Here is a 24,373-nt window from a genome sequence, read left to right as displayed (position 1 = left end):
GTCTGAACTGCTGCTTTGATGTTGGAGGTGGAACATTAAAATAACTACAAAGACGACAAAAAATACGAACAATCAGTGACAGAAATTGTCAGTTTTAGATAAGAATACGCACTTGTCAAATAATCAAAATAAAATAGGTTTTCACACTGAGTGGTTTCAGATCAATGCCGATTACGTGAGCGTGTGTGTGTCTTTTCCTTTCCTCACCTTTCGTACAGGTTTTTAATGTCACAGAAAACAAAAATGTCTTTTGGGATTCAATTTGCATTTCATTGGCAGCGTTCACGGAAATTTAACGTAACAATGTGCAATGACACCTCTTTCAGAAAAAAAGAAATATATATATATACATTTGTTTCCTTATATAGACAATCAACACATTAACATGGCAAGTAAAATCGTATGAAACCGCTAACGTTTTCCGGCCTTGTGGCCATCTTTAGGAGTTTGAATTTTGAATGTATTGATTTTCTATATATACGATACACAAAGCTTTTACCTTTTTTTAATTATATATATATAGTTATATTATATATATAGTTACGTTTTCTGCGCATTCAGAATGAATTCACTATGTTTTAACCACCGGTATTTAAAATATCCGGAAAAGAACGTTTCCTTCTCAACATTGTCTACATTGTACTTATTGTGACACAACCAGCACATATCACTTTTGTTAGGGTTTCGACAGTTTATGGGATATTAAATGACATGTTCGTTATGATTTCGCTACATCAGTGTAACAGTGTCAGATTCAGGAGGTCCGGGCTATCTATTATTAATTTGTTTACTAATTATCGTTGTCAATCAAAAATATTTCCTCAAAGTAAAAAAAAATATCCTTTTTGGCAATGTTGAATACAAGTAATGAATTTACTACATTTAATTTTTTTTTGTCCTGTTTGGAAGCAACAGTGGTGCCTGGGTCTATAAAGTGTTGATGAAGGAGATGAGGTAAAACAAACAAAGACAACTTTAAATAAATGTCAAAATTCCAGGCATGGTGGTACACTTAATTTAATCCATTTTATTTTGTTTCTGATAAGTTAGGATCCATAAAGAGAATGAATGCACATTATAAGCATGTATATTACATTGGCTAAAACACAATCTTCAACAATTTACAGTTGATTTTCCAGCGTTAGTAAAAATGAATTTGTCTTTTAACACTTTTCCATTACATTAAGGATTTAAAGATAAATTTTATTTCTCTTTTTTAATTGACATTTCGTTAACAAATCTCTCACTCTTGCCAATATCATTTTTTGTATATTACAGCGTAACATGTAAAATATCTCTAGAAACATGTCATCTTTTGTGATGAAAAGATATTGAACTCCATTTCACAATTCTGTAAAAATGTAATTAATGTCATGTCGGTAATAAGAGAACCGCGACAATGACGATGAAACAACCATTTTCACGATAGGGTATCAAGTTAAATCACAGTTTTGAAAATAAAGACATGTGAAGATTACAGTATTCACGGACAGAGAAATCAAAAAATCAAAATAGAGGGAAGTGGAAACGAAAGACGACGTTGCAAAATCACCACAGACGCACATACACCGATATATATGAAAAGTCGCGAACAAAAACTTTAAGATGCCTTTGGGTACGGATAACTCTCCACGTTTCAGAGAGATAATTGTCCATCAAAGTTATTAATGTCACCTTCCCAAATAAGAACAAGGTACAAACAACGAACCCAACAGGCAAATTAACGATCATTAATCACGTCTAAATTCATACCATACACACACAAAAAGAAATATTTTAATTGCTAATATAATGTAGATAGCATTATGCCCTTAACCGTTTAGACACTGATGTACCTTATTTCTAAAAACGGTGTATGAAATCCTTTCGTATGATCGAGTTTCAGATTAGCAATATCTTCGTCGAGTAGGGTGGTAACGTGTTCATTCAAACGATTGGCATACCAATGAGAACTAACTGTTTTAGCTTTTTTCCCTAACGAATCTGAATTTAGCAAAGATATTTTTTTTTAATTGGTATCAACACCATCAATAACATTTTGATAAATTGATGATGTCTTGTTTTCAAATAGCACAGTTACATTGACCACGTCCATGGTATATACCCATCATATAGTCGAGGTAGTAATAATCACATCTACAAAACCTACTTATATCGTTATGTTCCAACAAGCGAACCAACATAGACTTGCCAGCTTTTGATTTCAATATTTTCAGTGTACTTTATTGAAGTTTTAGAAGAAGAAAAGGGATTCATTCTAACTCTGCATAGATCAATCTGAGATAGCTATCGTTTTATGAACATGTATATCATATATGTCATTTGATATTAATAGTTACAAAAGGACCAGCATATTTTATGGTACTATGTCTGTGTGTTCAATATGAGACGATAATGTCTTTTTAACGGACAAAATACAAGTACTGACATTTCTATCCTCTTTTATTTTGTTTTCTTATAGTTTTTTCTTTTATTAATCGAATTATTTATTTTCATTTTTTTTTTATTTAATGGTTCACATTGAATCACATTGAAACGAACAAGATAATGACGTCATTGTGTTTCGGAAGGGAAGCATTATTCTACTTCATCGGTGAGTCCTGTCGTGTCAAATCTTGTTCTATCTATATATACATTATAAAGTCTTTAAATGAGAATAAGGTTAATAGCAAGGAAACTAACAGCCATACCATAGACCGTTTAACAGAACTTACTTCACATGCAAGATGAAATAGCCTAAACGATTTCATAAGATGACCACGTTTCGTACTAATCTGTATCCCTCGTATTTCTTAGAATATGCTGTAGAGCTATTTATTTCTCTTTTAAATCAATGACAGTCAATCATGTGCTATATATGATTACACAAGATGTATAATTTAACTGGCAATCTAATTCCGGAGGATGTCACGATTTTATTTCATTAACCTAAAACATATGACAATATTTTAATGATACATGTCTGTAATTTATGCGCTGGTAAGAGATTTATTAAAAAACTGGAAAAAAAGAAATTCAATATATCATTGACATCTGTCACCAGTGTGTACAACTACTGATATGTATAGATATAACTGGGATGGTCCAACTACTTCCGTGAATATTTAACTGACCAAAAGAATGTGTAAGCAACTTTTGACCGCACGCTATTGATAGACATTTACTGAGGTTAGAGAAATATAGAGAAATGTTAGCTATTTATCATCGCATGTGTCTTTTCTGATTACACGTGAAGACCTTTAAAATTAAAAACTACTTTTTTCGTTTTTCGTTTTTCTTTTTTTCGCAACACATATATTTAATTTATTAACTTATAAAAATCAATTCCAGATTAGATATAATTAACTAACTTGAATGTTTTTATTAAGTTAATAAAGCTTTGGCTAAAAGGATCCGGTGTCTATTGTTAGAAACTCGCTCAGGTGTGTATATTAACCTGTGTATTTACAATGGTGTTACAAGTTGACGGTCTAATGACGTAGACAATTTGTGTGATAAATTACCTACATCATACCTGTTAAGGAAGCGTTATGTCTATTGGCTCACCTGTGCTTACCTTTGAGACTGATGTAATTAATCAACGTGGGGTAATGTTATTACACATACGTCAGAGAGAGTGCACGTATATACCAGTCGATTGTGTGGTTTTGATTAGACCTGGATAAAACAAAACAACATATATATATAGCACTTCTGGATACATGGAGACAGTTCTAACGCAGATTTCGTCCAAAAGAGTCGTGTAGTTTTCGTTTTCGTTTGTGTACCACTATGGACTCAAAATACTATATCGTATTCATGTCTCTTCTCATAACAGTTGTTACAGGTGAGTGGGTTTTTTTATCATCCATGTCATCTTTGTCTACTTTTCTTCGTCAACATAAAATGACATTTTCCACAATTGGAACAGGTAGATCCTAATCGATATGCATTGCTAACCTCTACAGCAGATACTGCAGAGTTCGGAAGGTGATATATATGGAAGGAAACAAACGAGAAATCAATTAATAGATGTGCATTGAAAAATATCAAAAGTCCCAACGTTTAATACAGAAAAAAGTGACAAAGTTTTCCAAATACACACATTAGAAGATTAGAACAACGACATATATATGTCAACAGTCGGATGACATATTCATACTTTGAACTGAGAATGTTTTATAACCTTTATAAGACAGTAAGATCTGGTTCTGTGTTTTCACAATCCCTATAAACTACATCGATCTTTGAAAGAGCGCTTTGATGGTTGATAAATATCACACCTGATTTGAATACTTGCTATTGTTACCAGTTTATTTATGACGACCTTTATTTATGACAACGTATCACGTGATATCCCAAAAACCATTACAGTTTTCATTTTAGAAAGATGACCTTACATAATCTTACCTAACCTAGCAACAATTGTGGCCTCAGTCAAAATGAAAATGAATGCTTACTTGTCACCTGTTTTTACCTCATATAAGATGTAATTGTTTGAAGGTCCATAGTGCTTCAAACGTTAGCGCCATCACATCGTTGTAAAAATACATGTTTTGATTTTGCAAACATTAGTTAAACAAGGACTATGAGGTTTTATGATATAAAAAGACATTTGCTGTATGTCATGTTTCACCTTATGATGACCTCAGCAGGCATATATCACGTAACAGTTGCAGCATTAAGGACTTTTTACAATCGTTTCTGTGTCTGATTAAGTCAAATTTATATCAAAGGTTTGAGCCAATAGAGAATGCCAAACAATTACAGCCATTTAATTCATATTTACTGAGATGTATAAATCAACTGTCACAACTACAAAAAAGGTATAAAATCGGATTATATATATATGTATCACTTTATGTATTACATTAAACAATCTTTTTCTTTTATTGACAGGAAATAGGTTTGTTTATCACCATGTCTTCATGATTTGTGTAGATTGTTCCTACTGTTGATTATGTTGATTCACCTTTTACAAATTGTTATAACGCTGGTCATTTCCGATTTTCCAGCATGAGTCCAATCAGATTCGTAATGGATTATAATTCTAAGACATGGCAATATTTTCCACCACTTGCCTGATGTCTTGTACAAATCCCTATATGATAAAACTGTCTACACCCATCACATTGCTATATAACCAGAAGATAAAAGCAACGATGACACTATCATAAAGAAGTCGGTCCCTCTATATTGATATGTCTGAATGATGTTATAAGCCATTCCATATTCCGGATGTTCCTACGACTTATGCTATTTCATGGCTTAAATGTTTCTTTTATCTTTGATTTCTTTAAATGCCATCCAATTCCTAAAACAAAAAAACAAAAATCCAGACAAAAATATGATAACACTAGGACAAAATATAAGCAAAAGAAAGATTTGCGCTGATAATACTGAAAGGTACAAGCATAAGACCAGGTGTTAGGCAACAGTAAGCGTCTTTTGTTTCATTGACGACATCCGCCATGTTGATTTTAGTTAGTAATGCCACGTTCTAAAATGAGAACGTTGTAAACAGCAACAGAACCATAAGGGGAGCTTACAAGCCTAAAACACAATGTGTTTCGTATATTATGTTACGTAACTTTTGATGTACAACATTCTAAAATTTCATCCACCTGCATCTTTTGAAACTAAGTGTAACGAGTTTGAAAAACTACTTAAACGGAAATCATGACAACGGAAAAGGACCTTGACTATTGATTCAACTACAACATTGAAACACCATAGGATACTGGGGTGTTGCTATGAAACAAACAACTTACAACAAGGAATGTAATGCCAAGCTCTCAAATGAGAAAAAAATATTGAAATTGTAATACAAAACGGAGCTACGCTTTCGTAAAAACCATTAATAGTCTCTACTTTAGCTAATTCTAAAAATCTAAACATATTTATCGAGTATCTTATAGATAAATCCCCCACGAAACCTAACGTTCTCACAGTAAATACATAGCATACTAAAGCTAGGATGTTTCAGTGGCGATATCGCTGGTATATTTAAAATACTTTCTGAAGCCTCAGAGACTAGGATTAGAGTTACGTAAACAACATTGTGTTTTAGGTTCGATGGTGACCCCCCCTCCCCCCTCCCCCCTCCCCCTCCTCCTCATTCTCTGTCTGTCTGTCTGTCTGTCTGTCTGTCTGTCTGTCTGTCTCTCTCTCTCTCTCTCTCTCTCTCTCTCTCTCTCTCTCTCTCTCTCTCTCTCTCTCTGTCTGTCTCTCTCTCTCTCTCTCTCTCTCTCTCTCTCTCTCTCTCTCTCTCTCTCTCTCTCTCTCTCTCTCTCTCTCTCTCTCTCTCTCTCTCTCTCTCTCTCTCTCTCTCTCTGTCTCTCTCATGAACAGCTTTTGGCCATTGTCTATCGATGCGTGGCATCCTCGTTTTACCTGGTGGCTGCATTACCGAACAACATACAGGGGGTCCGCCGCAAACCGTCCAGAACAATTCAGATTAACTATTTTGCCCAAGACCACGACTAAAAAAGCAAATAACGTTTGTCTGCTTCCCGGGGACGAATTGATTTGCATCTTCCTGATCACATATTCCTCTTCTACTTGAAGCTAATAACAAATCCTGTAGATTGTCGTCGCCAGTTTGTGATAAGTTTCAATATATTACATTCAACCTGAACATCTGTTTAAAATTCTACGTGTTGTTATCGCCGCCGCAATGACATCCTGTCACATTGTACTTCAATAAACATTATAGTTCTGAAATGTAATATATATCATGACCTATATAACTCATTATACAGCAATTTATTCATAACGGGGGAAAATATGAATAAACAATGACTTATTTGGTAAACAGCAGCTGTTACCAATTAAGATACAAAATGTTTAGATCTCTAAAAAAAACTTTACAGTTTAGTCATAAATTTGCTTATCTTATAACAAATTAATTACAAATGCATGTCTCATTGAGGACAAATGTGTCTTTAATCGACACCGGGACATTACATAAACCATTAGGGCTATTAAGCTATCACCGTTATCCGTATCGTTATCATTCAAAACGTAACCAAATAGTGAATAATGTTAATCACATATGATGTCTTCAATGACAAAAATTTCATAGAAATATGACATTCTTAACATTTTGGTGAAGAAATTTAATTATAGAATAAAACATAGTTTGCTAATTACTGTAAGGACACCGAAACACAGCGTGTCTACGGTTTGCGTGGCTCCTTGTAACATCACTGACTGTGTTTCAATGTGTCAAAATAACTACTATATTTCCTGAAGCATGTTTTAACCTCATAAACCAAAAATAATCCATAACGGTGCAGCTCGTGCTTCTGATTTGAAGCTACCAAATATGGATTTAACCCATAAAAATACGATGACGTCATTCAATTTTCCTTTTATTTTGCTTTTTAGGTTTTCTTACAGTTTGCGGTCAACTTTGCCTTTCACGTATATGAATTAATGGACAACTATTTAATTTGAACACTTGGCTAGTATGATATCCTTAATGAACACTGATTTTTCTGTCGCCGACTAGTGAAATGTCCTCCGTTAATTGCAAGGAGCAAACAAGATTGTACAAAGGACACACCAATATAAAGTTTCATCCTTAAGACTCGTCAGTGATACTAAAGGTCTCAATAGTATGCAAACAAGACTACACTGGGCACATGATCACTATACACGGAATATTTGGTCTTTACGAAGAATCTTTTGGTCTGACGGAAGCCGTTTTTTACCTCTTTCAGCAAACGGCAGCGTCCGCGTTTAGAAGTCGAGAAATACGGCATGCCATAAATGTGATATTGATAAGAACAAAAACATTTGTTGAGGCGGTGTTAGTAAATAATTTTCTCTAAAGTGTAAGCTTTAATTGTATGTCCTTAATAGAACTTTAAATGGACAAATGCCCGTGATCAGAGCATCCAACTTTTCATTTTTATAGTATTACGATGAAATGCATCGGTAGATTGGCCTAATCTAATTGACAACGCCAAACCACACATAGCCCACTTCGTGCGAAAACTATTCAAGAGAAGATTATTGTGACGCTCCTGAAAGTTAACCAGAAATGAACCTAGCTGAGTTTATGGTTGACTATCTCTGACAAATAGATAATACATGTAATAAAAAAAAAATGAAAAAAAAAACAACAATGACGGAAACAAAATTGATAACAAAAGCGTTGTGGAGATATCCTATATGGATATTTTCTTTATAGATCTCGTTTATAAGTTTATGTTCTTGACCAAATAACATGTTTTGGTGAGTTGATGACGTATTTGTTAATAAGAGACAGCTAACTTATTTTTAAAGTCTTCGGGAATGCCTTTTTTTTAGCGCGTCTTTTTAAAAATTATACAGCACTTCCGGTTCCGGAAATATATTTTCATATCGACAGTGGATAGTTCTGTTAGGTGTTATATATTCTGTTTCTCAGTTTTCACTGAATATTTGTCTTAACTGCAGCGAACTGGATTAGGCCCAGTCTAAGGTATGGCTGGTCTCTAACTTATGGCAAAGTGTTTTCAAAAGAGTGGTTTCATAGCCGGAAGAATAACAAGACATCTAAGTTTCCTTCCACAGTAAGATTTGTTGCGCGCTTATAACCGGACCAACAACATTGATTAATACAAAATAAAATAATGTGTTTCAAAATGGTTGTAAAATAAATAACGTTTATCTATTAATTCTAATCAGATCTATGCTATTACAATCACTAGATAAGTTTAATCCAACTGGGGTTTACTTAAACGACTGTGAGCTTATTGGGTTAATTATTGTTACAAACACAGAGCGATAGAAAGGCATAACAGGTCATAAGTTTAAGTTTTTTAAAAATGAACTTTATTCTCATATTTCATGAATTTTTTTTTATATTTTTTAAGTGTCTAAAACCGTTGAATATGTAAATATCATGACATGATATATTATTATGATACATACTTGTAAACACTAATCGATTATATATGTAAATTACTTTTGATATCAACTCCTTGTCTCTCTCCACACAATATATGCGTTGTATAATGTATGGTATGATAGATGTTAAAAATATAACTTATCCATTTTTCTGACAACTGTGAACGATATAAGTGGCTTCATCACAGATTCATAAAGTAAATAAGAAAATAAACCACTCTTGTCCTAATGTGATTCATTATTGACGCAAGCTTGTCTACTTTCCTTGACGTATGTGTAACGAGCGATCTGATTGGTTCATTTATGAATAAAATCTAACATTAATGACCAATGAGTGCTCAGATAGCCCGAGGCAGCAGGATCAGTTGTGTATATGAAAAATATACACACATACTTGTTAATATTCGTTATGTTTTGCCTATCCCTATGTATCTACGGTTCCGCAATGATTAGTATCTCATCGCTTCGTATACCAGTCAGTATAGACACACATGTTCCCTAATCGTACCTAAAACATATTCTACCGTAAAAAACCTAAAACAAGCAGTGATCACACGACAGGTTATAATGATTAACAAACATTAGGAAATACGAGAAGTTGAAAATTCCGTTCTTACTTTGAAATTAGGTTTTATAAAGTATGGGTTATCTCCCTGTAAATAGGTCATGTAGGTTTATTGTAGTGCGTGTACATCCCCACTTAAAGATGTATGACACTCATGTTTGACAAGCAGTCGAACATAACTTGGTATGAAATAAATCCCAACGTAATGTCATACACCTCTGCGGTTTGATATACACGTACTGTTGTACAGGCACCGTTTTTCTAGACGAATGACGTTTTATGTGACATTTTGTGCAGTCATTTCCGTTCCTTGGGAATTTCCCTTTGGGTGTAATGCTGAAATTTTACGGCGAAATATAACAGTATTTTGCCGAATTATCACCACAAACCACAGGTTTAAAACATTTTATTTTGATGTATGTGAATCTCTTTTCCTGAACTATAGAATCCAAAAATACAAATTTTAATCAATATCTTGCGTTTTGAAAAAAACATTTGTGAGAAATTTACAAACAATAAGCACAACACCAACAATTGTATATAAAGTTAATTCCCAACCATTTTTCCATTAAAGCACCAAGTATTGAGAAATATATTTTCGGAATATTTTCAAAAAAAGACTGATGCGATTTTTCAAAATTTGCATTTTTTTTTTTTATTTCTATGAAGATTTACGGTTGTCACATCAAAGTGAAAATCAGCATTTTGAGATCATGTTGCTGCAAACAAAGATCTCCTTAAAACTAACCAAGAAAACTTGTTATTCATAAAAAAAAAATAGCAAGAAAAATAAAGATGTGCATTTTCTTAATCACATATACTCATACACTTTAAACAATTTCACAAAAGGATCATCAGAACAAACAATTTGCGTTCGATTCCCGGAACGGATGTGTAGGTGGTCACCTGCCGTTATCCTTCCAATTTCTCGTAAGCTTACATCTGGGCTAACAAAATGTTGTTAAGTAGATAAAGTTTATTTATAGACAACAAAAAACACGGTTATACCTATTATTATTTGTCTGTGGGATGTCTGTGGTTGGTTACATCAAGATATATTATTTAAACTGGTTCCATGTACAATAGATATTCTGAAATCTATGAAAAAATAGATATGTGATTTTTTTTTGGTTTTGAAACGTCCTATATGTTCTTAGTATTTGTAACACAAGAACATCTACTCAGTATATGATTGAGAATTTCGATAAATATTAACAAGCTTTTTCCCGGAAACTGTCTCATAGATATTATCTTTAACACGTGCGTTCTCTGTTCCATATCTAAACCTTAAACTTCGTAAATGTGTATTATTCAATCAATGTATAATATTCATCACAATCAATGTGTAATATTCATTACAATCAATCATATTGTGTATCTTACGTCATAATATTTTCGTTCTTATTTTTTTCAGATTTTGTATTTTCTCAAGTTGTAAACAGTACAGGTATGTATATCTTATCACCTATTTTATTAGTATCTTATTTTATTAATAACCACTTGGTATTTTTCTATATATATATATATATATATATATATTTTAATTTTCTCCCCTCTATTTATTTTAATTCTCTTAATCCCTTTTTTCTTAATTTTTTTTCTTTTTTTTTCTTCATTTCTTTCTTCTTTTCCTTATTTTCTTTTTTTCTTAATTTCTTTTCTTTGACTCAATTTCTTTTCCCTTTTTTCTTATACCAAAATAATAATCATATAGTTCTATGAGGCACAAATTTCATGGTACTCATAATATATATGTATACATTAGTTTTTCATTTGATTCGCGGATAAATTTTCCTCAATTCCACAAATACTACAGCCCATGTAATTTGTACATGCTTATCATTTTGTGGACATATAAGTTCTTAATTTTTTAAGCAGTCACGAACTCCACTAAATCTATTCTTCATGGTGATACTTAATACATTATTTAAAATGTATTCTAGGATGCGTGTCAAGTAACTGGCGTAAACAGTGGAAATCATGCTATATGAAACACTGTGGATCCAATCCAGGAACGTGTATATCTAGTAGAGGCATACCTGAGTGCAAGTAAGTTATCTGACGTGACAAAGGGACAACTGATCCATTCAGTCAGGTCAAACAGTGAAAAGAATACTAGGAAATGCTCACGTGCTAACGAAATCATATTTCAAGCCCAATATCGACGTAATGAAGGGGAAATCGCAGCCAAAAAAAACAAAACAAAAATACATATAAAATAAAAATTAACGATAAAAGAACATCTGTAGTAAACTGAAGTGTGAACGTGAGAAAAAAATATTCATCCATCTTATAATCACTTTTATGTCAGGACAATTATCCAGGAAGTCATTATGCTGAAAATAGACTCCGGGAAAATGTGCTACAATGAAGCAGGTGTTATGACACTTTACACATTGGAATTGTTTTACAGCTAGATAGATTATATACTGCAAATATCTTCTTATCTTTGTAACATAATTCTTTGAATATATTCTTGTAATTATTACACTCGTAGGAGAGATTTCATTGGCTGTATTTTGCCAATATTTAAATGAGACATCATTCTCAGCTCATGATGGTTTCGTCAATAAAATAAGGAAATACTCTAGGAATTATTATTTATTTTATTTACTAAATGAAATATGTTTGAAGTAAAATATTTTTGTGCAATTAGCATAGTATTCGTAACTTTTTCGTTTTTCATTCAATTTTGTCTAATATTAGATAAAATGAAAATAATTATCTCCCTTTTTAACTTGCATAATGATATGAAAAGTATACTTATGCGTTATCAACCTAGATCTAATAGGCTGACTTTATCAAATTTGTTATCTTTTCTGTGTTACAGGAGGGTAAAAGACGGTTGTGGAATGTGTGTAAAGAGATGGTTTGTCGACAATCAAGAAGTCCAGTGTGAAAGGCCTACAACGAGAGGTATGTGACACTAGGATCACACTTAATACAATGAATCACCCCATCTTTCTATCCCTATGCCTAATTTCTCACCTATTCACCACTACTAACAGCTGGTATATCTGATAAGGTCATATACCTAGAGTTTGGTCCATCCTGACACTGCGTCATTGTAGTCACCAACAAACAGAAGATATAAAATTACAACACGAAAAGTCCTTTAAGGCTGAGAGGAAAGACACGTGCATGGTTATAAATGATAACTTCCCAATTGTTATCATATCAATTTAATTACTTTCAAAACAATAATGTCCTATTACGATTTACCAATGGTGATTCTCATTAAGCTGGTTAACACACCGAACTCAAAAATATACTTGGTATTGTTTTAACATGGTTTAATCCACATTAGCATTCTATTTCACAAAATAAGCAGTGTCTTATGTTCGAGATTTAAGAGCATGTAGTTATCGAAATATTAAGTAATAGCCATGTTTATTATGTACGTTTCAAATGTCCCGCAATCATTGCACAGACTGAACAGAAAAGAATGTTACATCAAAGAAAACAAAGCATTTTAACAGAATTTCTCTTAAAACACATATTAGAAGAAACTATGGTAACATAAAAATATACAAGGTTTACATATAAAAAAATTCTGAAAAAAGTGTTAGGAAAACACGACCAGGTGTTTCAAAAGAGAAAGCTTCTTTTGCTTCTATGTACTGTATATGAACTCAGGAGAGAACAAGCTTTACATTAACATAAACTAACATCATGTTTCGTTATCAGCAGAATGTCCTCCCAATGTCATATTAAGGAACTGCCAAACACGCCTTTGTGAAAACATTTGTCTGGACGACCGGTTTAGCGGGACGCGGTGTCGGTGAGTGAAATTTGATGTATATTAGCGTGTGTTTGTCTATGGTCTGGTATATGAAAAGTGTATTGTATTGTGTAAACAGAAACAAGCACCATTTTCAAAGCGTTGTTGATTCTAAAGTTCCAAAGTATTATTTCCTTATTTTTTTCGTCATTGATATTAGAACTGACCATGAAAAATCCTACTTCCAAAATGACACGCGATGTCTGTTCAAGTAGTTCTGATTTATAAAGAAACATACGCAGATAACATTACGATTAAAACACGTTTCTCTCCCTTTTCATACTTTTTCTTTGTGTTTTAGAGTGAACAGGTGTGGAGTGTGCAGTCCGGAGTATTTCGTAGACGGACAGTGGCTCATGTGTCCCTCTCAACCATGTAAGGCATATATTTGAACATTTTGATAATTCCGCCAAATATAAAATCCTTATATACAGTCATCGGTAACTACGACAACACTCTAATGAGCTAAAACCCTGGATTGTTAAATTCTTTATTGTTTTAAAGACTAGATTTTTCTAATTCTTTCTAGATGGTTGAGAATCCGATTGTTCAATTCAGATGAAAATGACTCAAATAAATGGAATGATTGACGAATGTACTTAATTCAGATGAAAATGACTCAAATAAATGGAATGATTGACGAATGTACTTAATTCAGATGAAAATGACTCAAATAAATGGAATGATTGACGAATGTACTTAATTCAATCACAAATTCATTTATAATCATCAACCTCTTTGATTCAATTAAATATTAAAACAATTTTTTTTATAATTTCAATCATAAATCATAATTTATTTGGAAGTTTACATAATCCTACAAATCTCTATTATGATTGATTTTATATCTCAAAGCAAACGTCTCTAATTTGTAAACTGACAAATCAAATATGACTCATTCGTCCAGATATCTGTTTTCTACAGGGTGTTGCCATGCCAATCACGGTGGCGATCTTGATTGGGAAATAAGCTTCAGATATTAGGGTATCTACATATATACGTCTGTTTTAGTTTCTCCGATAGCGGGAAACGATCTGCAAGGATTATCATTTTTCCATCCGGAAGTGGCGGGAGCAGTGATGACCGGAAATGAACTAACGCCCTCTATTGCAGCAGCCAATCGAGGTGTTGGTATCCCAGTCATTGCCAGAGCGGAGGAATCGACAAACTCCTTTAGGTCTGCTGGGCCTGGGGACGTGGCAGAGCCCACTGTCTGTCGAAGGGGTGTCACCGAACGGATTTGTGAAAATCTATGTGCTAATGCGCAGTGTGAAAATTATCCTGAAGCAGTTTGCAGGTACTTGAAAGTTAGATTAAGACCTATTAAGGTGTCTTTATCCTATTTATTCCTTTTCCGTCCTAACTAATTTCTATTTTGTTTTATCTCCATGACAATACACGAAGGAATTGTAATGAGAAAATATCTCATCTGATTTTATTTCGTAAGCATTAGAGTGTATACTCAGAGTTGCGAAACGAGTTTCTGAAAACTTTCTATGAAACGAGAACTTAAAGCATATTTAAGATACATTCTGATCACATAATTCAGGAATGTTACATTATGACAGATTGTATTTTAAACGCGGATGACAAGATCATACAGGGAAGCCATTTTGTTAGGTCAGATGATAACAGGCGGATGATAGGATAAAAATTATAACAAGAATTCCTAAGCCGGATTGGGATAATATGTCTGTCACCAAACCAAAACAGAAGATACAAATCAGGAGATTAATTCGTCATCAATCATTCACATATCTTATGTTGTTTTTATTTGTTGTCATTCTTATTTTTATCTTACACAGAAAATATATCCATGTATATAAGAGCGAGAAGATAATGCGATTAGTCAGTTTACACATTAAGGCACAGCAGAATATCTTTTGAATCTAATTATATTCTATCAATTTAATATTCTTGTTTTAGTATGACACTATTGAACGTTTGTTTATCATTTATCTTGATATGATTGGTCATTTATCTTAATATGATTGATCATTTATCTTAATATGATTGATCATTTATCTTAATATGATTGGTCATTTATCTTAATATGATTGGTCATTTATCTTAATATGATTGGTCATTTATCTTAATATGATTTATCATTTATCTTGATATGATTGATCATTTATCTTAATATGATTGATCATTTATCTTAATATGATTGGTCATTTATCTTAATATGATTAATCATTTATCTTAATATGATTGATCATTTATCTTAATATGATTGATCATTTATTTTAATATGATTTATCATTGATCTTGATATGATTGATCATTTATCTTAATATGATTGATCATTTATCTTAATATGATTGGTCATTTATCTTAATATGATTGATCATTTATCTTAATATGATTGATCATTTATCTTAATATGATTGATCATTTATCTTAATATGATTTATCATTTATCTAGATATATTTTATTATTCGTCTTATTATTATATATATATTATTGTGATTAAGCATTTATCTTATTTTGATATTTAATTCATTTTAGGGTCAATAACTGTGGCGGATGTAACACCGAATTTTACGTTGGAACAGAGCGGGTGAATTGTAGAGGGGAGAGTACGTATAACACCATAATCTGTAGTTATCAGTTAGTATTTGATAAAGTATAAATCTGAAAAGTCCCTGTCAGTTGGTGAATTGTAGGCCCTTAGCATCATTGACGAGTTCTAAAAGGACGAAACAGCTGTATGATGTAACATCACTGACGAGTTCTAGAAAGACGACACAGCTGTATGATGTAGCATCACTGACTAGTCCTAGAATGACGACACAGCTGTATGATGTAACATCACTGACGAGTTCTAAAAATGACGGAACAGCTGTATGATGTAGTAATCACTGACGAGTCCTAGAAGGACGAAACAGCTGTATGATGTAACATCACTGACGAGTTCTAGAAAGACGACACAGCTGTATGATGTAGCATCACTGACTAGTCCTAGAATGACGACACAGCTGTATGATGTAACACCTCTGTCGAGTCCTAAAAAGGACGGAACAGCTGTATGATGTAGTAATCACTGACGAGTCCTAGAAGGACGAAACAGCTGTTTGATGTAGTAATCACTGACGAGTCCTAGAAGGACGAAACAGCTGTTTGATGTAGTATCACTGACGAGTCCTAGAATGACGAAACAGCTGTATGATGTAACATCTCTGTCGAGTCCTAAAAAGGACAGAACAGCTGTATGATGTAGCATCACTAACGAGTCCTAGAAGGACGAAACAGCTGTATGATGTAACATCACTGACGAGTCCTAAAAATGACGGAACAGCTGTATGATGTAGTAATCACTGACGAGTTCTAGAAGGACGAAACAGCTGTATGATGTAACATCACTGACGAGTTCTAGAAAGACGACACAGCTGTATGATGTAACATCACTGACGAGTCCTAAAAAGGACGGAACAGCTGTATGATGTAGTAATCACTGACGAGTCCTAGAAGGACGAAACAGCTGTATGATGTAGTAATCACTGACGAGTCCTAGAAGGACGGAACAGCTGTATGATGTAGTAATCACTGACGAGTCCTAGAAGGACGAAACAGCTGTATGATGTAACATCACTGACGAGTCCTAGAATGACGAAACAGCTGTATGATGTAACATCTCTGTCGAGTCCTAAAAAGGACAGAACAGCTGTATGATGTAGCATCACTAACGAGTCCTAGAAGGACGAAACAGCTGTATGATGTAACATCACTGACGAGTCCTAGAAGGACGAAATAGCTGTATGATGTAACATAACTGACGAGTCCTAAACAGGACGGAACAGCTGTATGATGTAGTAATCGCTGACGAGTCCTAGAAGGACGAAACAGCTGTATGATGTAACATCACTGACGAGTCCTAAAAAGGACGGAACAGCTGTATGATGTAGTAATCACTGACGAGTCCTAGAAGGACGAAACAGCTGTATGATGTAGTATCACTGACGAGTCCTAGAATGACGAAACAGCTGTTTGATGTAGTTTACTTCATTGTTTAGTTATACTGTATCTAATGAAAACTTTTTAAATGATGGTATTCTCTTGTACAATATCTATATCTACTTTAAAGGACAGAAGGAATTATACTAGGTACATGAAACATCAGTTAGTAATTAGTTCACGTTGTCAATGATAAATAAAATGTCTATTCATTTTTTTTTTTTTTTCAGAATGTCCTCCCGGCGTTACCTACTTCCACACGTGCGATTCATGCGCCTATAACTACTGTCATAATGAACCAAAAGCAGAGTGCAGGTAAACACAGCAATATGACACAATAAAAAATCACACATCAGTGGAAATTCAACAGTTTTACAAATATATAATATATATTTAATTTAAAAGGTTGTCGTTCTCATTAATTACTTACTTTAAAATTTTTTCCTCAAAACATCGGGAATCGGAACCAATGAAAATAACAGTACTTGAAATGGTTAATAAAAAATAAATAGGACAAGCTTGGTTATAACAAATAATATTTTCATCAACAGAATGGAGGCTTGTGGGAAGTGTACATCAACTTTCTGGTATAATAATAAACTGGTTCCATGTAATGCGCTAAACATCCTTGATTGTAAGTATAAATACTCTCTTTCTCTCTCTTTCTCTCTTATTATATATCACAACGACGTAAACCATTCTGTTTCATCATAAGCGTTCCTCTTACATTGAAATCCATGCCTTTCATCTCAATAAGCATGTTTTTATAACTTTTACTACCGTCGTGTAAATATGAAACCCAGCAGCTGCATGTGTGATCTCTGCAACAGAAAAACTGTTCAAATATAAATAATAATTATATGATATTTGATGTTAAAAATGGCTGAACTGATTTCAGATTTTGAAAATACCATCGCCATAACAATACCAATTGATTTTGTCAATTACTTGCATTGAAGAAATATATTTCATCTTGTATAACTATTTTTTCTGTCTTACTTTATCACAGCATGTCCAGGAAACGCCAAACGACACGTATGTGAATACCCGGTTTGCCGTTTTGATACCTGTCCAAGAAATTCCAGCGTTAGCTGCATGTACGTATTAAATACATCCCTCTAAAACAACAACAATAAAAACAGAAACAAAAAAAGCAAAATAAAAAAATAACAAAACAAATACATCACATTATATCAATACAGTTTACATGGTTTTTTTTATATTTTGAAATGAAGACGAATGACATATAGCTGATATAATTTCGTCGGACAAAATTTTCTTAGCTGTACTTTAAACGATATCTGAAATAAAGAAATAAGTCTGTGATGAAAAATCACAGTTGTAACCTAGAAATAACAATGAATGCTGTACAGAGTATGACTTAGAAAGTATATCTAATGGTCGTTACACAGAGGTTATACTAAAAAGGTCGTAAAACAGAGGTTTTGATATCAAATGACACAGATTTATGGCTAGAAAATAATGAAACATGAATGAATGTGAAATGATGGGCAATGGTAGTTATACAGAGATACAAACATGAAGTGATAGAAATAGCTGTTACACAGAGGTATGATAAAGACTTTACATTCAGTGGTCGTTATACTGAGGTACGGTTGTTAGATTAGTGCCAAAGAGATCAAAACATAGGTATAACATAAAAATGAAAGACATTATTTGTTATACATATTGAGTATTGAATGGTAGACATAGGTGTTATAGAGAGAACAACACGAATGATAGACGATGGTCGTTATACAGAGGTACGAATGGAGAAGTCTATCCGGATACGTGAAAAGATATTACTTAGTTACGACTTGCGCGATATATAAAACAGAGCTGATTCATACACATTGTGAATAATGATGGATTTTCGTACCTCATCATCCCTCGCAATGGTTCTAGTTTTATCTTTCAGCCACCTTTGGTTTCGCCTTGTTTGAGTTATTCATTAAATAGATAAATAGATAGACCTAACACATTGTGTAGCAATAAGAAAGCAATTTAACCCAAACCCCTACAACCCTTACATCCCTACCCCGACCCCACAGCCACAACATCCCTAATTCCCAACCCCTACAGCCCCTATATCCCTATCCCCACCCCTATATCCCTACCCCCGACCACTACATTCCTACCCCACAACCCCTACATCCCCACCCTACAACCCCTATAACCCTACCCCAGAATCCCTATATACTACATCCTTTTTCCTCAACCCCTACATCCCTACCCCCATCTACACTTACATTCCTACCCCAAGTTCCCCTACATCTCTGCCCCCTCCTACACCTAAATCCCTAACCCCACAGCCTCTACATTCCTACACTACAACCCCTACATCCCCACCCCCACAACCCCTACATCTCTACCCCCACCAACACCCGCTGTAATAATACGTCATATCTTTTTTGACAGTGTGGATAATTGTGGAGGATGTAGGCCCCGATTTATACACAAACTTACGAAGGAGACGGCAGCGTGTCCCGGATACTGGATGGATTACAATAATGGCAAAAGTCATGAAGCAACGCCTACAGAGAAAGCAAAAGCCTTAAAAGAGAGAAGAAGACATTTAAATGAATCACAGGTAGTGCCAGGAAACACGGGAACAACAACAGAGGAAATAGTAAATCCCTTACCAGATTCAGCATCAACACCTCCAAGACAACCTCAAAATCGTCCAGGTTTCGTAGACCAAATGACCGGATTGAGTCCTTTACAGAGAGATCCAATGGGTAATTTCATTTCTTCCAATATAGATTCTTTGGCATTGGGCCCACTCCCACAGCCGAGTGTAACAAATTCTGGTCAATCGCCAGATTTGTTGAATGCCTTGCAGATAGCGAGAGCAGAGCGCCCATCAGGTCTACCTTCCGGTCCATCACCAAGACCAACTAGGCGACGACCATCCAGTCCTCAGCCTCAAAATGGAAGCCCATCTTCGGACCAGTCTCAGCGGAGACAGCCATCCAGTCCATTTAGGGGAATGAATCGCAGGAGACCCTCCGACCAATCACGTCAGTCATCCCCGGTAGAAAGTGGACGCTCATCCGACAATGACCGTTCGTCCTCTCCGTTTAGAGGAATCAACCGACGAAGAACCTCATCCTCTGGATCGCCAAGACCATCGAGACGTAGAGAGTCGACACGAAGTGGCTCTTCTTCCAGTATTTTTAGAGGAATGAATCGTCGGAGAACATCCTCAGAATCACAAGGGCGGCAATTTGATGCAGCTCTACCAATTCCTAATAGCCAGGCCGCGGAGGCTCAGAGGATTCTTCCATTGGTGAATAACGCTCCTACAAACTCTTTTATTATTAGGACAGAACAAGTACCTGTTGTCAACAGCGGATCGACTGGTTCAGTACCAGTTTTACAAAGAAATGAGGCAGATCCATCTAGTTCAATACAAGATCCAAGTGTTCCTATTCAGCAATCACAAGACTCTCGACAAGGAAACGCACAGGCCATTGCTGAAATAGACAAAATTATTCTTAATCTTGACAAGGCGCTACGAAAAGCTCATCCTCCCATGAATCGTGTCTCATCAACAGGTAGCAGACAAACACAAACAATCAATAGCCCTTTGTCGTCAGAAGCGGTGCGTCCAAAACCATCTATAACATCTTCAAAGCAAAGCCCTTCTAAACCACTAGTCGCGAATAAACCAGGACAGACACCTCTCTCCTTGCATACAACAGATAAGCCATCCCTGCATAAAACGAAATCAGCAGGAAAGTCAAAACCTAAGAAAGCAGAACCTAGAACAAATGCTCATAAGAGTGTACAGAATGAGAAAAAGCCAAGCAAACCAGAGAGAAAAACAGTGCCTCTACAGTCTCTTATGTTTCCTACAGAATTCTTTACTTTGTTCCAGACTTTCGGTGGTGGCAGTTCATTTGCCATTCCAAGCAGGACCTCAGGAACGACAACTAAAAAACCTTGAATACATCAATATATATATATATATTTCACAAAGAGAATTAACAAATTCTACAAATAGTTGTTGGCTTTAATAGTTGGACGAATGCCAAAACCGTCGTCCTGTTTTTAGCTTTCATTGTCAGAAAACTTACATAAACCCTGATGTCCTGTGATATATCTAAGTATAAACATCAAGCAATAACGGTGCTAGATAGATACCGCTCTTGATGACGTCATTTTAAACATTATTCTTTAAGATACCAAATAACATTAATTCCATTTCTAAAGTTGGAAATATATATTCATTTTCTTATAACATATGGGAGTTACGAAATATCTTAATTTCATCAAGGAAATTGTATATTTTTGGGTTTTTTTTTTTTTTTCAATTAACAAGGAGGTAACTTTCGATTTACTGCCTGAAATGTAACACGTTTACTTGTACGAGGATATAGCGTTAAAAAGGCACTAGTAACTGCTCCGTTATTACACCTAAATCGGTTTTATTGAATCTATAGAAAAACATTTTCCTAGTAATCAGCTTAACAGGCAGCTGACTTAAAATGTTTTGTCACCATGCAATAAGGCATGACGTCAAAATTGGCACTTACAAAAATAGTGTAATATAATTATTATGTATGTTTCATTTATGCACTTGGCATAAAATAGTATGTTTTACCATATGAATGTCTCTCAGCACTTGTGAAAACTCATCTTTTTTCAATTTTCATGATTACTTAAATAGACATTTTAGTCATGCCATTGTGAAATAGATTAAATCTTAGTACCCTATCTCTGCGAATACATTTCACGAGGTTAATGTTAGTTAGTTACAGCCGAAGGATGCGTTCCAAAACTTACATGAAAGAGATGCATGGTTTAACAGACCTTACTTAATCATACAAATTGGATGATGAAATATTGAGGCATGGCCCTACATCCGTTTGGCATTCATTGACATATGACTGCGAACTTGATAAGATAATATTAAATTAAACACGTTAGCGCTTGATGGATGTATATTATGTGGAATCTATATAACTCCAGTTGACATTCATAGTACATGAATGCCAACTGAAAACATTCCAATGTTTATATTTATCATTTTCAATGTTCACATATGGGAAGACAACTTTAATCTGTTTTCATTGTTGTAATATACCTACAGTTCAGCTGGTAGTACACAAATGATGTTGGCAAGGTTCCATCGTAGCAATATCATACAATGGTAACACTTTCTAACAGAAAAAGATGTTTGTCAAAAACAACAGGTTATACACCATATTGGCAAGTATGACAGAAATAGTTGTCGATAATATTTCAGATAAGCAAAACACATCTCTGAGGTGATCACCTCACTTCCTTGAAACATAATAATTCATTGTGGAGCAGACTCCGTTTTCTTAATCCAATTGCGATTCTAATTAGTTGTGTTTAAATAATTGTTATAGATATTTGTAATAGTCCTACAAATATCAATATTTATGTCAATGTTCTTTTTCGATGGTTCAAATTTCTGTAGTGTTCCAAAAGATTTAAACGAAAAGGTGCATATTTCGCGGAAGTCAGAAAACGTAGTTAGTTTTCCTTTTTAAATTTGTTTTCATTTCCCCATCTCATCCCGGAAAAATAAAAGAAAGCATGAATTCCTCAGAAATACGATATTTTTATTTGATTGATTTTACACTTATGCTACTAGACGTGTTTAAGTACATAGTACATACGTTTACAATATTCACACATACAATGTTAAGTGTGTTGTGCTGACGAGTCAGTAAATGCAGCGTGTTCCGAACATGCCACATAAGAATATTTCTACCTTTATATATAAAACCTGGTTAAAATGCCATGATATCTAATATATCGCGACAACATGAAATCCTTTTTTCAGTGTTCTCTGTTCGATTTCAGGTATACACGATGTTCCATCTGTTCCATGATGTTTCCGGTTAAATTGTGTGTTAATACTACAGAAAAATACTAAAAAAAATTATTTTCAAATCTGATATATTCAGGTCTTTCTTCGCTTTTGAAATGATCTAAAACATCGTCAATTCTCTTAATTTGTTTTCGTTTTTTAATATGTATATGACATACACTGTCATTTATGATATCGCTATATTTTAAAGCTTGCGTTTCATATGATCATATATCTATTTAGAATGTTTTCCCTCCCACTCATAAATTCTGCCTCAGATTTCAGATAACCAGTTCACGTGATAAAAAGTGAGATATTTATCAGTTGACGATCATGTTTTAAGAAAAAAATTATCACTTCCTAGAAATAGGAAATAAAATCCTGAAATAGCTTCTAACATTATAACGTCTTTCTAATATCGTTATCGTAATTTTCATATCATTTAATGATTGCTTATTTTCCCGCATATTTTGTTGTACTTTCGTTTAATCATTTTTCGTTTTTGCTTGTTTACTTAGTCATTTTACTTAAATAAACCCAATAACATCATATTTTGAAATGTTTTTTTAATGGAAACAAGAAAAATTCAAGCGATGCCTGCTTTTGAATCGATTATCGTTGTATTTAAGCTCTCCAAAATACACAAGTTATAATCCCCTTAACCCAACCCCCTCCCACCTCTCCTCTATGTAGCTTACAACCTCTTAAAAAACTATTTACTTTCGCCTTGAGTTATTTTCGACCTAAACACATAAACATAATTTCAGCATTGAATCATTTTCCCTTTGTCAGCAAAAAGGGTGAAATGAGCGAAAGTTGAAATGTTTTCCTGTAACCAATGTGTTCTGATTATTGATAAAATGTTTGTGTTATGTTGTATCGTTTTTAATTAGCTGGGTATTCGTGCAATGTTGATGTGTGTAGATATCCTTGTGTTTGATAGATTCATGTCCCGCTTTTGAATTTACACTTCACTCTAAAAGTTCCTCAAACTTTTTATTTTCAAACGATTTTTTCACATTTTGTTATTTTTCATATTTTTTCACGATAATGAAGCGCGGATCACTATTTTTTTCTTTTTTTTTTTTTAGTTTTAGTGATATTTCAGGTCAGAAAATGTTGCAACGATGCGTTAATTACAAGGAAATACAGTTCTTGACCACGAAATATCTTGAATATTTATGAAACTTTAGATATTACCTTAAGTGCTATTTATGAAATAAAATCTGCTTTGCTGTATAATTTGCTTCTTCATCTCATACCATGTTTATATGTCATTTCATAATATGTTGTATTTTCATAGTTCAGTCACATATTTGAATAAAACAAATGCATATTTTGCAGAATGTA

At 34.0% G+C, this 24,373-nt stretch overlaps 1 protein-coding gene across 1 annotated transcript; it reads left to right on the top strand.

The window, feature by feature from the left end:
- Positions 1–3,771: 3,771 nt before the first annotated feature.
- LOC132562150 (uncharacterized) lies at positions 3,772–21,127 on the top strand. The gene is made up of 12 exons (XM_060226883.1): positions 3,772–3,826; positions 10,857–10,889; positions 11,386–11,491; positions 12,273–12,358; positions 13,130–13,223; positions 13,525–13,598; positions 14,235–14,520; positions 15,733–15,803; positions 17,409–17,493; positions 17,730–17,812; positions 18,188–18,275; positions 19,597–21,127. Exons 1-12 carry the CDS (start codon positions 3,772–3,774, stop codon positions 21,125–21,127), a joined length of 2,592 nt encoding a protein of 863 aa, XP_060082866.1.
- The last annotated feature ends 3,246 nt before the right edge of the window (positions 21,128–24,373 follow it).

The sequence above is a fragment of the Ylistrum balloti genome, unplaced genomic scaffold (genome assembly GCF_031769215.1).
Source record: "Ylistrum balloti isolate Yb309-2 unplaced genomic scaffold, AGI_CSIRO_Ybal_v1 Utg369670, whole genome shotgun sequence".
NCBI classification, from domain to species: Eukaryota; Metazoa; Mollusca; class Bivalvia; order Pectinida; family Pectinidae; genus Ylistrum; species Ylistrum balloti.
The sequence above is the reverse complement of the archived record's forward strand: the minus strand, read 5'-3'. Positions and strand labels throughout refer to the sequence as shown.

Excerpts from the sequence above, each read along its gene's own strand:
- LOC132562150 (XM_060226883.1), top strand. The coding sequence starts at position 3,772 with ATGGACTCAAAATACTATATCGTATTCATGTCTCTTCTCATAACAGTT. Across the intron at positions 14,521-15,732 it reads TATCCTGAAGCAGTTTGCAG|GGTCAATAACTGTGGCGGAT; the intron begins GTACTTGAAAGT and ends AATTCATTTTAG. Across the intron at positions 17,813-18,187 it reads TGCGCTAAACATCCTTGATT|CATGTCCAGGAAACGCCAAA; the intron begins GTAAGTATAAAT and ends ACTTTATCACAG.